The sequence below is a fragment of the Protobothrops mucrosquamatus genome, unplaced genomic scaffold (genome assembly GCF_001527695.2).
Source record: "Protobothrops mucrosquamatus isolate PMUCROS unplaced genomic scaffold, P.Mucros_1.0 scaffold346, whole genome shotgun sequence".
Classification (NCBI taxonomy): domain Eukaryota; kingdom Metazoa; phylum Chordata; class Lepidosauria; order Squamata; family Viperidae; genus Protobothrops; species Protobothrops mucrosquamatus.
In genome coordinates, this window is record NW_015386683.1 from 207,793 (window position 1) to 224,476 (window position 16,684).

General features: G+C 38.6%; 1 protein-coding gene across 1 annotated transcript in view; it reads right to left on the reverse strand.

Moving 5' to 3' along the window:
* Nucleotides 1-14,737: 14,737 nt before the first annotated feature.
* The window catches only part of BAK1 (BCL2 antagonist/killer 1), a 22,290-nt gene continuing 20,343 nt past the window's right edge, over nt 14,738-16,684 (reverse strand). The window contains exons 5-6 of the mRNA XM_015815525.1: nt 15,664-15,844; nt 14,738-14,848 (exon numbers count right to left, since the gene is read on the reverse strand). Of these exons, the coding sequence (XP_015671011.1) occupies nt 14,747-14,848; nt 15,664-15,844 (283 nt within the window). The 3' untranslated portion in view covers nt 14,738-14,746. The remainder of the gene's footprint in view (nt 14,849-15,663; nt 15,845-16,684) is intronic.

Sequence of the window (16,684 nt, forward strand, 5' to 3'; positions counted from 1 at the left end):
TTAGGGAGTGGAGCTGGGAATGTATAACAGCTTGCCAGGTTTTCTTATGTATGTCATCACTCCCATGATTTACAACAATTGCTAAGTTACAGCCTGGACACACAATAATCCAGTCCTAAGATTTGCCCTTCTAGGAAGGATATGTCCCCTTTTCAGAATTTTCTTTTTTTCTTCTTAAATGCTAGATCATCTGCAGTGATTGCAATTAGAAGATGTTTGTTTAGGTGGATCCACTGAATCTGATAACAATATTTTAAAGGTGATCCTTTTCCTGGAATTTCAGACTTGTAAAAAGTACTTTTAACCCTTAAGAGTTACAAGATGGGCATTCATGCATACTCCAAATTACCTTTCCTCTTTTGAGTCTTTATCAATGCATAATCTCACAGGAAGTGTATACATCCAAACAGTCTGGCACATGGATAAACCCACCCTCACCAGGTGAGGTGACAATGTTTAAAAAAAAAACTAGTTCCCAGTTTAGTGTATTTATTAATTAACCCAACAGAGAAGAGTCTGAACTGATCAGTTAAAATAAAACAACAGATATATTGTACAGAGGAATTGATTAAATATACCATGACTGTCAATCAGCATGAATCAATTTTGGATTACCTTTACCCATTGATATCCCAGGACTTCTGGCTTTTATACTTCTTGAAGGCAAACCAATTTTATCCTACATGAAAGGAGTTTTTTATACCTTCCAAGAAGAGAAAGCAAACTTGGATGATCTGATTTGGTGCCTTCCAGGTGTTTCCTACCACACCAAGCATAAGTCTGGGTCAAAGAACATTCAGTCTGGAATGAGGATTTAGATGGGTTTTGATCTGGACATGCCCAAGCATAGAAGAATAGTTCAACAAGTGGGTAGGGGAACCTTGATCTGTCATATTCTTTGCCCAAGTTCAACCTGTAAAAATCCATTTTTATTCCCAATGTAATTCAGTCCAGAGATTGCTTTTTTAAATTATTTTATAGGATCTTGTTGTTGTTTAGCATGTCTTTAGTATGTCACCTTTGAGTTGAGCTCACTCTTGATGAGTTACAGTTTCCTTGGCATAATATAAATGTGGGTGCTATATTTTCTGGGTTTTCTTTTTACTTCCAAGTCAAGCTTACAGCACTGGACTTCCCAGCTGGTCCTTCAGCTAAGTTCTAACCAAGTACTTGCTTAACTTTGTAGAACTAGCTAAATGATACTTTATGTGGGCAAAAAACTTGAACATTCAGTTGGCTAAATGAAGTCCACTTGCATGTATTTAAGATGTTGAAAATGGATAAAGTATTTCAGTATTTGGATATATTTTTCTCTCAGTCTTCCTGGGTTCCTTTATACCTCATCACTTTACCAAACCATTCTTGTTTGGAGATTGTTACTATGGGGTGTTGTACAGTAGGGCAGCTGAAGCGATCAAGAGGACATGGTTTGAAAAAGAAATGTTTTTAGCTATAGCTTATTATGTGATACACCCCCCTTCCACAAGCATACACCCAATTTGGTTCAAGGTTTTGGGCAAAGGTATTACTCTGGTCAAATCAAAAGTCAAAAACACTTGCAGGAAACAATTCCCTGGTTCAGTTGGAAATTATATTTTTATGTCAGACTCTGGCAAGCATATCTAGGTTTGAAGAAAAATGGGGTGCCTTTGAAATTTCTTCCAGTGGCACCCTATGTGTACAGCAATTCTAATAGCTAGAGGAATAAAAATGATATTTAAAAAGAAGCAAATGTGACTTTTCCATACTAAGATTGTGAATACATCAACTCTTCCCATTTATACTGCTGTTTAATGGGTCTTGGTATAACAATGGCATAGGATATTTGTCTAAAGAAAATAATGTTATCAAAGCCATCATCTCTTCCTAGAGATTATTCCCTTGGTTAAACTGAGCCTTAAGCTTCTCAAATGACTCCTCTGCTCCTCTACATTTAAACAACAACAACCAAAGTTAGATTTGTTTTTTCTCTGAAAAAGTCTCCACATTCCAGACCAGATTGAAAGCCTAGCAGATGTCTAGCTAAAGGTTTATAATGCAGGCATCAATAATTGCGACAAATTAAAAAAGATTCTTACTGGCTTTGGTTTATGAGCTCTAAATATTGGAGTCTGTTTAGTTTAGGAAAAATGGAAACGTTGGATGCCCAGTGAAACAACTGCTCAGTTGCTAAAGCCATCCAAGTCCTTCCACACCAAATATGAAGAATTGCTGCAAGTCATAACTTTGTGGCTAATATCCCCTTTAAGTCCAACTTCCAAAATAAGCTTTATTCTAGTTAAAGATAATGATGCTATAGTATGGCACTACTGAAATTTTATCTGTAGATATTTCAAACAGACAGAATAGAAAACAGTGGAAGAAATTTAAGGATTTACTTACTTTAGTACAGTGGTGGCGAACCTATGGCACGGGTGCCAGAGGCGGCACTCAGAGCCCTCTCTGTGGGCACTCGTGCTGTCCCCCCAGTCCTAGGCCTTCAGCTGGGTTTTATAAAACCTTTTCGCTTTAGGCCTCCGCCGTGTGTGCAAAAAAAAAAAAAGTTCAATCAATCAGTCAATTTCAACTTCTCGTGGAAAAAAAAAAAAGATCTTGCAAAGTTGGAATTGGATTAAACTTTTTAGTCCCACCCAGTCTGCCGTTACCACCACAGCTGTGTCCACCCAATGGGCCACACCCACTCAATTGGCCACACCCAGCCAATGGGCCACACCCACCTGGCACCCGACGATGCATAAGTGGGTTTTGGGTTGCAGTTTGGGCACTCGGTCTCTAAAAGGTTTGCCATCACTGCTTTAGTACCTTGCTACTCATTTCTTCATATTTGTTTTATATCCCAAAGCTTATTACTCTTAGCCTTGAACAATCATTGAGTGATTTAGTAAACTTTCTAAACAATCCAAGGCACCTACAATAAACAGTATCCATCATTCTGAGATTTACAGTAACTAACTCTATCTTTCAAGACATAGATAACTGGAGATGGTACCCTCATTAAGTGAAAATATTAATTGCACTATTGAATCTACCTCTGGGGCAGTAAAACAACGGCAACTTCTTTCAGTCTGACCCTAAATAGGTTTTGCTAAACATGAGTCCTGCTGCACATTCTGTTTAGAAAAATTGTCTTAGATGAAGACAAGAAATGTACAGACCACTTCATCCCATGCTTGCTTACAGTACAGTCAAGCAATGGGAATACTAAGGAGCAATATTGCATTGACTGGATCCAGGAAGCTTGCTTTTTCCTTGCAAAGACAGAGTAGAGTTATCCTTTTTATTTTTGAAGATGATTATTGAACTGAGGCATTGTAATATCACATTCCTAACTGGCTTATGTGCTTTTATAAAGAAACCTGCCCCAGTTGCCTAGTCCTGATGTTTGTTGCTTGGACAGCTGAATATAGGAAGGTGGCATTAGATTGGAAACAGCAAATAAGCTGGTTTCTGTGGTTACTAAGATTGTGCCCATTTGAAAAACAACTTGGAAAAAGTGCTCTGGACCTTTAGGGCCATCTGTTAGTTGACTTCTAGGATGACCTGTTGCTTATTTCTACAGACAGTGGCTTAGCAGAATGGTTTTTTTTTTTTAAAAAATGTTCTGCTTGTACTCTTGTTTATAGCAGTATCAGCCCTGAATATGCATTTCAAGCAGGGCCTGTGCAGTAACACACTTAGATGCATAAACATCTGAGCAATTGGATTTGCAGTTTAATTACTGATGTTCTTTCTTCATAGCCTCCATTAACCATATGCACTTGGGAACACCTCTTCACCAAAGTGAGCACAAGCTATTTGAATACACAACAACATTACAGATGTAGGTTAAATGCAAATAAAAGCTAGATATCCATTTCCATTAGGGATTTGCCAGCAATGTAGGGAGTATTAAAACTTCTTCACTTTGCCTATAGATAGTTATTTCATTTTTTATGGCCTTAAAGCAGAACTGATGTGTCCAGATGGAATTTAGCACTATTGCGATCCAAAGAATTAGTGTGATATTTTATGATGCTCAAACAGCACTGAATAAAATTATTTGGTGGAAGTCATTTGTTTTAAGGAGCAGATGCTCAGCTCACGGGATTACCCAGAATTTTCTGGAAGTGCTATTAACTAACTGCTTTCAGCTGTCTCTCCAAATAGTAAAACACATGAATTAAGGCAAGGATTGGAGTTGGGATACTATGTGCCTGATGCAAAAGAGGCTTTCAGCAAACATTTTCTTCAAAAATTTATTTACCTATTAGGTCTGTATGTTGTCTATATAACTCACAAGTCCCACTGTCTGGCAGCAACAGTAAAAAAAAAAAATACAGACATCAATGCAAAGAAATAAAATGTCCAGAGTAAAAAAAATATAAATATAAAATAGAGCAGTGAATTAGACACAGATGGCAACATCTCATTAATCTCCCATGCTCTCCAGAAGAGCTCAGTTTTAGTTAACTACCATAAAGGGCTAATCTTGTTCTGGAAGAGGTTGTTCCAAATTACAGGGGTATTACCAAAAACAGCCCCTTTTCACTTCACGGAAATGAGGCACCACCAACAGTTTTATGGGGAGGAATCTCAGAAGAATCGACTCTGCTTAGAGAAGGAAATCCAGCATGTGCCAAGACATCAAGCAATAAGTGGCTTTATGGGTAATAACCAGCACTTTGGATTGTATAGGTGTAAACTATTGGCTGCCAATGCAATGTTAGTAATACAGATATGCTTCCAGCAATGAATGTCCATTGAGAGAGCTGCTGCATTCTGAACCAATCACACCTTCTGGGTGATCTTCAAAAGCAGCCCCCAGAGAGAGCATCTAAACTTCAGGGATAAAAGGCAGCGTATGGATGGATGTGTGGAGAGATGGAAGTGGAATGGTTCGTTAAGGACAGAAATCTATGGAGAGGCACTAGCGGATGGGGTTAGTACTGACTCAGTTGAGTTTGCTTTACTTTTCCTCTTTATTTCCTGCCTTTATTTTCTTTTGTTCATGATTTCTTACCACTTTTCTGCATTTTGCATAATGTTGCTTTTCTCAAAGGGGCATAGATAGGGTGATGGAGATATATGTACATACATATATATATATATTAGTGGGGAGTCTAGCTAATCAGTAACAAGATGTTTCCATGGCACAGAATGAGGCATCCTTTGCCTTCCCAGCCACCATCTCACTGCTAAAAGGAAGATTAAAAAAGCCCACTTTCTCTTTGGCTCTTCTGCTAATGGATTCTGCTAGAACAGTGGTTCTCAACCTTTTTAATGCTGCGACCCCCAACCGGTCGTAAGTTGAGGACTAAACCGGTCATAAGTTGAGGACTAAACCGGTTGTAAGTTGAGGACTACCCAACCGGTCGTAAGTTGAGGACTTTCCCTGCCCGGGAGTGCCGGGCATGCGTGGTTCCGCCCCCTGCGCCGGCCGAGGCGTAGCTGGCAAGCGGCAGAGACGGAGCAGGCCGACCACCAGCTGGCCCAGCCCAAGGGAGGTAATGCACCCGCCAGAAAAGGGAAAAAAAATGGCGGACAAAAAAAATGGCAGACAGCCTTGCTTGGCGACCCCCGTGAAATGGTCGATCGACCCCAAATGGGGTCGCGACCCATAGGTTGAGAACAGCTGTGCTAGAAAGTGGCTTCACCAATCAGCACTGCCACATTACCAGTATTTTCCTTGGAGTTTTCTTGATGGTGATTTTTTTGTAAATATTTTATTTTGGGCAGTACCTTCAGCACTTTTATGGTCCTAAATAGCTTGGAATGTGGCTTTTTATTTTTAATCCCCAGGTGTCTAATTGAGATTGGAGCCACAAATGGAATAGCTGGATCAGCCTCCTTTTGTAGGGGATGCTCTAGAGTAGTGTTTCTCCAGCTCAGCAATGTTAAAGTGTGGAGTTCAACTCCCAGAATTCCACAGCCAGCATGGGGGATTCTGGGAGCTGAAGTCCAGACATCTTAAAGTTGCTGAACGTGAGGAACACTGCTCTAGACTTTCAACTTGGTGCCAAAAGCTAGAAGGGAAACCCTAGTCTGAAGAGGCTGGTGCAGGTTAAAATATATTGCAAATAAAAGGAAGTAATAAACATTTTGAATTAATCCTGGCCGTCCAGAGCTCGTATGGGTGCTGGAGTGAAAGATTTGTTGCACTTGTTTCAGCTGAGGACTTGAAGGAAATGAAACAGATTGCAAATTGCAGGCAATAAGACACAGCTTCTTCTAGCCACCTCTTGTGTTTAATTTGGATTTAGGTGTTTAGTAAAAAAGTGATAAAATGCCACTATAGGCTCTGCAGGATGAAGTCTGAGGGCCTTTCCGATTGTTGATTCTCTTCTCTGTGGCCATTCTCCCTTTTACCAGCATTCATCCCATCTCTTTCTTTCACCCAGGACAGATAATTGTGTTGCTTATGAAGCAGAAAATCAGTAGCAAAGATGGTTCTGGACTGAAATGTCCCTGCTCCAATGTTGCCTTCATTGACAAGACCGCGTGTGAGAACTTTTCATTTATCATATCATCCCCCTGACAATGTGGAGAGGCAATATTCACATTAGGAGCCTCAGCAGGGTAGACAGCTGCACTTTTTACGAGGGCTGTTTGTCTTTCATTACAATTTAACCTTTCTCTGAACAAAAGGAGAAAGAGCCTGTGGCAGCAGGTGCAGTTGCAAACATTCTTTCTGAGTCTCTTTCTGTAGGCCACTGGCCAATCTGCCAACAGGCAGGGCATTAAGAATAAATGATGATCTCATAATTCAAGGACTAGGTATAAAGTAAGAGAGTGCTAGAAGAATCACACTGCTCCAGTCATCCTTGAGGCTAGTAGATTGCAAGTAGAAGGACCGAAGGGCTTCTTGCTAAGAGTTGCATGATGGGAACATTACTCAGCAAAAGGAACATTTTAGAGCACCCTTTGGTAACAATACTCTTGTTCAGCATTGTCAGTAGAAAGTGTATCTATTGACTGTCCTCTTTCGTTTATTCATTAGTTATTTGAACTATTTTCACTCCACATTAGTGGTTTTCCCATGATGTCAAGTCTACACATTTTTATGGGAGTCTTAAACTTGGGGACAACTCTTTTGCCCCATTAGCGAAGGATTGCTGCCCTCTTTGCTTATAATTGGGATATTCAACATGATGCCTGGCAACAACCAGCCTCTGTCCGGTCCAATTCCCCCCAGCTCCCCCACCCATAATTTCAAAATGGAGGCCAATCAAACATCAGTTTCCAACTACAGCTTTATTTTTTAAGAAACCTTTTAAAGAAACCTCTGAATTCCACATGTATCTAGAGGCAGTGAGGCTTAAAACAAGCACTTTGATACAGCTGATTTGCTCCACATTTTGTTGAATTACAGTAAAATGCTTGTTTCAAGCCCCCTAGAACTACATACACTGCCTGCCACATTTGAAGCACTGGAGCAGATGATCTTTTCCACCAGCATGAAGCCCTCAGTGTGGAGAAACTTTAAGTTTTTGACCGAAGGAGCTACTTCAAATTGGATTGTTGCAGCAATCGACACCGAGGTGTCTCCTTGATATGGAGCTGTGCAGCTTTCCATGGCCATAGCAGTTAGGCAGGGGGCAAATCATTAAGAGTACACAAAATTATCTGAAACACACATTGTGTGGCCAGTCACTTCCAATTGTACAAGCTCTAAAGAAAACATGTTTTAAAATCTGTGTGTTTTCCAAATTATTCTAGAGATAATTTTTTTTAAAAAATTGTTCCCTTGGTCTATTCTTTAGTGAACTTACTGGCAGACTTGTTATTTAGATCCATTGCTCTATATATTGATTGGAATTTGCAATCTATGCAAAATGTTCCAAGGAAAAAGAATATTCCAAGGAGTTGGTTTTATTCCAAACTGAGTTTTGATTTTTTTTTCCTTATTGCGATATCCTTAAAATATATTTGCTTTCTAGAAATTTTTGTGCCTGGTCATGCCTGCTAGCATGCAGTATACTCAAATTTTGGTTCAAATCCAAAATATTTTGAGTCTTCTGTTTTAAAGGAGTGCATAAAGTTTCCTTTCCTGGCTGAAAATAGGACAGGTATACTTTACATATTTGGAAAAATTAAACAATTTCCAAATGTTTAATACTGCGCAGAGCAGAAACCCAAAACTCAGGGGGAAAGAAATGAAGTCCCTGAGATTCAAAAGCTGGGTATCTCTAGTAAATACGGTAGCTGCCATGTCACTGGGACATGTTCAGACTGCAAAATCCCCAAGAGATCTTTGAACAGCTGCAAACACAGAGCCAAATAGCTTCCCTAGGAATTGCTATAATAAGCCAACAGTCAAAACCAGTGACTTTTTAATTTTAAGACATTTAATACTCTTCTTTTTGTTTTTATATGTTTAAGTAGATTGCAACCCAAGATAATCATAAAATATTGTAACAAATGTACGGTATCTATAGTTTTTCTGCAACAGAGTTGAGCAATGAGTGTAGCTGTGGGAAGTCCAATTTCTATTACTCCCATTATCGTTGGAGAATAATGATGGAACCTCATGCTATGCAAAATTGAGCACAACATAACTCGCTTTTTAAGGAATGGATCCCATACACAATAAATGATACAACAGTCTTATCTTACAATAATAAATAGCTATACACTTGCTTGAAGCTAAGCTAATTTTTGTTGGCATGCAATGAATGCTCACCATAAGATGATGACAAGCTCCATTTTTTGAAAATTCTACAATTGTGCAATTCCTTACATGTCTGACAAATAAGCCTATTAGAATTCAACAGGCCAATTAATCATTGGCAAGAGTGGACAGGGGAGGTGCCCAATTTGCCACCCTTCCCACTTTGGATAATGCTTCCAGAGCCTTTCCAAAAGTCCTTATGAATTGTAATTTTCAAACAAACCTACACATATTTGCTATTTTAATTAGGCTTAATCTATGCAATGCTATGCAAAACATTTTTGCTTTGACCCATCCTAAAGATGTATGCGTATATATCAAACGGCCCACCCTGAGCAGAACATTCAGCCAGCTGCTGTTGGTGCCGACAAGAGAGCTTTTTCTGCATGGGCTGCAGTTTGTATTCAAAATTGAAATAATAAAGAAAATTGCTTAAAGGATCTTTGATTTTAAACTGAATGAAATTGAAATCAATTGAAATACAGTTCGGTGTCCTTGCCTTGCTGCTTTTTGAAATATGGGCCACTGGCATGCCATTTAAAGGCCAGGAATGGCCCTCAGCTCCGAAAGGGAGGCACACCCCCTCCACACTATATCAGATTGCAATCTAAGGCCTCCTTCCATTATGGCTATATAAGTTAACTGCCTTTTTCCTTCATTAACCTCTGGTCATTTCCAATTCTCTTTAATTGTCTATGCTCATCAGACTGCTAATATGGAAAATATAAGCTTATACTTTAGAAACAGAAAAGCATATTCAAGCTGCTACATCCAATCCTGGACATAGCATTACCAATTACCCTTTATGGCATACACACTCCAGGGTGATGACTGTAAGTCACAGGTACCTTTCAGCGCACCCACATTTTTCAATGATTTTCTTAACAACAAGAGAACATTCAAATATACATTTGGAGTTTTCTGCTCAAAGAATAGAAAAGCATATCAGTAAACACATTTTATTTTAATGTGCGTGTGTGTGTATGATATATATTTTACAGACCCTGCTGTATAGCATTTATTTTCCATCAACAAATGGTGTGCTAGGCACTTCACAATTTGAGGATTTGTTTTAAAAAAAATACATAAAAGATTCAGCTTTTTGGTAAAAACCCAATACATTTCCTCCTGGATATGGCATACAATGAAACACTTGTAGATTTATGGTATATGATAAGGCACATTTTCTGTATCTCAAGAAATAATAGCACCCTCCCCATGAAGTTTTTTTCTTTTTTTCTATGATCGAGGTAGAATGGAACCCACCTGTGGTTCTCTTTTGCTTAAGACATGATTGATTTGATTATCTTCTTTATCCAACAACAACAGAAATGTTGCTCCTCCTTCATACATTGAGGCCAGATGAAGCATCTTTACCAGCTTCTATCCTGTATTTAACCACATTTCCAAACCTCAACTCCCAGTGCAAGTTGAAAGGACAGTTAAGATCTCAATTAAATCCTTCAAAAACTGAATTTACTCCAAAGCCTGTCTATCTATGGTTGGGTTTGATGGTACCTACCTACAGTGATTTGAAAACTGCAGCTCTTCCAGAGATATTTTCTGAGTGGAAAGCTCTTGCTTTCTCTGGCAATTCAAATTTCTAAATAAAATAATGGAAAAAGCTGATTCTAGCTGCTTGGCAGAAAGGCTAGTACCTATTAAACAGTTTCCCAGCCAGTATGGGAATTTTGGGAGTTGAAGTCCATGGATCCTAAAAGCTGACAAGTTGCACTATTGTGTTTACTTAATTCCCTTTAAACTCCTGAGGAAAGTGGGTTCTAAAACAGGGTATGATGCATGGAAACAAAAAGTAGCAAAAAAGAAGCAAAGTCATTCATTACTATATTCCCCTCAAGTATTTAATTTAAAAAACAAAACTATAGCTAAAGAGAAAAAACAATGTATTTCTTCATTGACTGGACAGTTCTTATTTAGTTAAACCATTGTTTTCAACCTTAATGAATGTAAATTCAAAGTTGCCATAGATGTCATCAGGAATGCATACAATGGTTTAGTGAGGCACATATTCCATGGTTCAGATGGAGAATTTAAATCAAATGGTGCTATCTAGTTCTCAAAAACCACTTAATGTCAAGTCCTTTATGTGCTGAAGCTAATACATCTTAAATCAACAGGGTGACAAACATCAGGCTCTGTGTTACATGTTTATGGGTTAAAATGCTCAGGTTACTCACATTTTAAACCAGCAGACAATTTTCTCTTAAAGAGAACTTTCTATCACCACGGTTTTTCCTAGCAGGTCAGGCAGACCGGGAGATGATGTAAGGCAGCCCTTCAGTTCAGACTGGATGGCAGAGCCAATAAGCCTGGCTAGAGCATCTTGTCTACCTTGCAATCTGCAGCAGGATTTTCACACGGGTCCTGGGATTCCATGACAGTTATGGCTATAATGAAATGTTTAAAAAGCCACATGCTATCTTTTCCTGGGGGACATGTGACAAAGCGATGTCCCAAGCATCCACAGCTAGTAAAGGCAGAAGAAAGCACCATGCTATATAGTAAGAGGCAATTGGACCATCACAGGTATTTATGAAACTTCTGGCATAATACCCATGAAGACAGTAGAAATGAGACCCACATTTTCTCCAACTTGCAGGGGAGGATAAAAGATGGACACAAGAACAGTTCATGCAGCAAGGCAAATGATGTTATTTTAAGCCTATCTGCAGGTAGGCATTTATTCTATGTAATTATTTTCCTGCATTAGTCAACTAGAGTTCCTCAAGCTTCTGGAAAATGTCCTTGGAAGTCATGTCCAGCTTTGCTTTGCAAATCTCATTGGGCATCCTCTTTTTATTTATTTATGCATTTGTGGGCTCACTTTCTCATTCATATAAAGCATTAGCCCAAAACTTTTTGTCACCTGAGGCAGAAGAGCAAAATCTGTTGCTTTTCTTGCTTGCAAAGTTAAAGATTATCATATCAAAATTAGCCAAATTATTTTGACATCCGAGGCAGAAAAGTCCACAAATTCCAGTCTCCCCTGCTGTAAAAACAATCAGTTCCAGGGCCTCTAGGTGGCACCTAAGATAGCCTCAATGCTGCGTATAGACAAAGTTAGCCTAAAGCAAGAGAATTGTGTGGGAATGATGAAGGCCTTCACATAAACCTGTCAAAGACAGCAGAATGGCAGGAGAGAGAGATGAAAACTTTGCTGCTTGGTATAAATGAATCAACTGGAGGACCAGAAACCTATATCTCAACAAACTGTAGAACCAATAAGAGAGGAAAAAGCACAGTCTACTACAGTGCCTGTATGTATGTATGTATGTATGTATGTATGTATGTATGTATGTGTATGTATGTGTGTATATATGTATGTATGTATGTATGTATGTATGTATGTATGTATGTATGTATGTATATATATATATATCAGGTGTCCAGGATAACTGCACCTGGCTAAAAGATGCTCCCCTCCTGACTATGGTCAGTTTCAGTGATGGGGGCCTTGATTTCCCTTGGACCCGAACCTGAGAATCTGAGGTAGATTCAAGGGGATAGGCAAACTTGGGATAGGATCTCAAAAGAAGTTATTGAGAAAAAAATACCCAATTCATTTGCAGCATCGAGGAAGCAAAATTAACTGCAATAGATGCTTCAAGTACTTAGCAGATCTCAATGTTGATCCTAATATTAAGAAAGGTTTTTTTTCCCAATGCTCTCCCAAGTATCTCTGCTCTGGACTGTTATATATCAATAGCTGCTTTAGTGGTTTTGTGGACTACAGAAAAAAAACCTACTCACTGCACTGGTGAAAAACGGAGCAAGCTTCAGATCAACCAGTGACATTAACTGCACAATCAATTTGCTCTGGTTATAATTATGACCATCATACAAGTCTTACTTACAAGAAACATTTGCCTGAACCCCTAATTATAAGTCATCTTATCTTAAGTTACTATGCTGAACCATTCAAACATGAAGGGCTTAGGCATTCTTTTAGAAAGAATTTCTGGAAATAGATTTATTCTAAAGATTATGTTCCAGAATTGAAAGATTGTCAGTGTGCTCCAGCCAAAAAAAGGGGACATCCTTTGAAGTAAGCAGGTATAAGATAAACATGGCACAGTGCCATGCTTAGGAATAAGAGAGAAATTTGTTCAATTAGTATAGGAACTTATCAGGCTCACTATTATAAATCTACATACTGCAATCTGCACTTTTCATAGTTTTGAGATACAATTTGCAATTCAAAAATAATCATATAAAATGTATATATTAAGGAGATGTGCACACAAAAATGTCTATATTAGGATAAGATATGAATATAGTTTTTAAGGAAAACTCAAGAAGAAAAGTGCATTAAAATGAGTATATTAGGTAATTCTTCTGCCACAAGAAGTTCAAAGATTGCTGAAATCGTCAAACACTGATTCATGTAAAAGGAAATAGATATATTTATCTATCCTTTGTTATGACTATTCTTTTAAGACTATGACCAGGTTCAGATTGATACTCTCTTTAAACTGAAAACCGCTACTTTTTTTCAGTATTAAAAATAAATTGACACATGCATTCAGGAAATCTCAGAGTATCTTTTTTTTAAATCAGAAATATAAAAAATATTATTATATTAAAGTCATCTGCTTAAGAATTTTTGGTAACTGAATGGCAGGAAAAACTACTCAAGTTTCACTATTGAGTTATGGCTTTATAAAGCATGGAAAGAGAACAGAGTTGTAACAAAAATGTCAGCTTTTCCTGACATAGTAGTAATTTTATCTTAGACATCAAAATGAGACTCAGCATCAGAAAAAAGCTATATAAAGTAAACATTTGGGAGAGTATTGGAAGAGAAATAGCAGAATTAGCTTTGGATTTAAAAAAAAATATTTAAAAAACCCGCAAGGTTAAAAAAAAACCAATTATTTTGAACAGAAAATTTCAGCTTTGCACATTTACCTGCTTCTGGTACAAAGAATTCTGTGTTCCCATTGAGAAGGAGGAATTTAGTTAAGCGCAATCCAAACAATGTTAAACATTTGTATATATTCCACCAATTTTAACTGGAAGTTTTAGCACATATTCAATTTCTCACTGAAATCAATACAAGTTTGCAGCCTGATTATATGCATATTTACTTAGAAGCAAGCCTCACTAACGTCATAGGAAATGGCCTTAAAATTTGCTCAACCTGACTGGATTTTGCCCGTTTTCCAGTAGGGAAAGCAGAGATTCCAACTCCTATGATAGCAGGAAATCACATTTTGTCCCTCCTTTGTGTAAGACAGATTTAACGATTTGTCACCCACTCCCAAATGCACATGCACTATTGAGGTGAACCACAATCATACTTAATCAAAAGGGAAATAGAGAACCATCCTTTGAACAGAAGCAGGCCTCATTTTACAAGCAGCGGACTCTCTTCACCTCAGAAATCTCACTGCAATATTGTTTCAAAGCAAGAGGAGCTACTCTGCCCATTATTACAACTAACTTAGGACAGCAATTATCAAGTGAATGAAAAAGTGCCAATAAAATAATGTAGCTACCACTTTTTTCTCTTCTCCTCTGGAATATCTAGATATATATTCATATCTAGCATATCTAAACTTGCATGTGATTCTCAGATAAATCCAGAGAGCTCTAAAATTACTCAATTATTTCAGCCCTTCCCTAGCTCATGGAAGCAGAACTGCTCAAAACTGATCTGCACAGATCAAGGAACATTCCAATGTGGTTCTGCTCTTTCTATGGTGATGAAGTTCAGTTGATTGAGAATTCAATTAGTCCTGAGAATGATGTCTAAAAGGTTGTGTTCTTCTTAAAAAGACTTTGCAGAGGAAAGCGCATCTGTTTTTCTCATCTGCAATACCATGAGTACCTGCCTGAAGTTTCCCATGAAGAATTGCTGGTCAATGGCCGCCTGATGCAGTAAATTCTGCCTCATGGTTGGTTCCACTCTTCTTTTAGCTAAACTACAGGCTCTTTTGCTTTGGAATCACCACGCAGAGGATAAATAAACAGATGTCCCGGTAGAATAGAAGCTGGTAACATGCGCTGCTTTCCCTGGTTGTTGTTTCTTGCATCTTTCTCTCTTATGCAATAAACCAGCAGCATTTTCTTTTCCTGTCATTGACTGAAGAAACGGCGAAGAATGAATTGGCCCAGCACAATCACTGTGATTATCATAATGTATTTCCAATAAATATTGCTCAAGTCCAGTGCTGCCACCTAGAGACAGAAGAGTACTGTTATAAATCCAAATTCTGTATTAGCCTTCTCCAACCTGGTGCTATCTAGAAGTGTCGGTTTTAAACACAGACCACTGCCATCAGCCTGCTCACTGGGAATGGTGGGAATTATAATCCCAAAGAGAGGAAGCATCAAATTGGGGAAGGCTGTTTTAAGATCTTCTCTCAGCATATTCTTTCAAAAGAGTAATTCTGGAAAGGGACCCTAGTATCTGAAGAACTAAAAAGTATACCCTTGGTCTTAGAAGAAAGATAACCATCCACAGTGCCTTTCTTCACTATTATTCATCAAGGTCCATGCATTATTTTACTGTCTGCTTAGCTGTTTTGCAACCTGGTTCGGAGGCAGAATGCATCTTTAGAAACAGAAAATATTTGGCTCAGTATCCCCAGATAGATTTAGGAATGCCCTTCCTGGAAACCACTTTGAACATTTTTGAACTGAGTGGCATATAAATTATAGCAAAGCAATCAACCCATCTGCCAATCAATCAATCAATCTTGGACAGCCTCCATCAAACAACGCCGTTGAAAATATTGCTTTATAGGTTCCAAAGGTCTCTGGCTCAAATTCCTGCTAAGAGCAGCTATGAATTTTCTTTGGCCTCTTCAGTTGAAAGAAGCAAGTAGGATGTTAGGCTTCCACATTGTGTCTGGAAGCCCTAGATTGTTACTGCCCATCAGAATAGATTCTAGTTGCCCAAATGGAGAAGGAGACTTTATACAAACTAGAGGCTCATATAATTTATATATTTCAAAGTGTACTCAGGTAAGATGGTTCTTCAGTTCACTTACCCATCCTCCTTGCTGCGCAATCCATTGTGCAATGCGATTGTGTAGCACAAATTCAGCCATGTAATGTGCAATTCTTCTCAGGAAACCAGTTATCCCATGCTGGTATACGTGGATTGCCATCCTGTAGCCGAAGCCCAGCAGGGCTATCACACGACCCCAATTGATGCCACTTTCAAACAAACTGAGGGAGAGAAGGTTAGTTCCAATTACAGGTTTTCAGTTCTTTTGCTGCTTCAGGAAAGGCATTACACAGATGCCTTGATCACAGCAACTAATATCTTGTTCATGCTAATATTCTAATGGGAAGAAGAACTGTAGCTTGAGCCTGGGAAAACACTTGTGCAGTTTAAGGAAACTGCTGACAGGTGTTATATGCGTACCTGTGCACTTTCTAAAGAAGTGTTTCTCAACCTTAACAACTTTACGATGACTGGATTTCAGCTCCCAGAATTCCCCAGCCAGCCAAGTCCCACTCATCGTCAAGCTGTGAAACACTGTGTAAAGTACCTTTCTTCCTCTGAATCTGATGGGCTTCCCAGACTAATGCTAATCATGATGATGATTAGATTTTGATTCCATCTTTTTACATATAAAACTCAAGGCAATGAACATTAATGCTCCTGGCCTGTTTCCTATTACTTGTTCTGACAATAAATCTAGGAGAAAGGCTGAGATGCCACATGTTTCAATCTCTAGGCTTTTTCAAATGGTTTTGAAAAGTTTAAACACAAAGACCTGTTTCAGACTGGACAACCTGCCCCCCACGATCCCTTTGTTTGACAACCCTGGAACGTTACAGAATCCCAACACCAAAATTTGGCAACAAATCACTGAATGTAAGCAGTGCAAGTTCTTACCAATTTCTAAGGGGAAAAAGAAAAGACAAGATAATTTTTTGGAAAAGCTCAGCATCCTAAGCAAGGAAGCGGGGGGGCGGGGAACCCTATGAAATGATGGAAAAATATGAAATATCTGTCATTACATCTTTGCTTTGCCTTTCTGGTCACTGGTTGCTGAACAT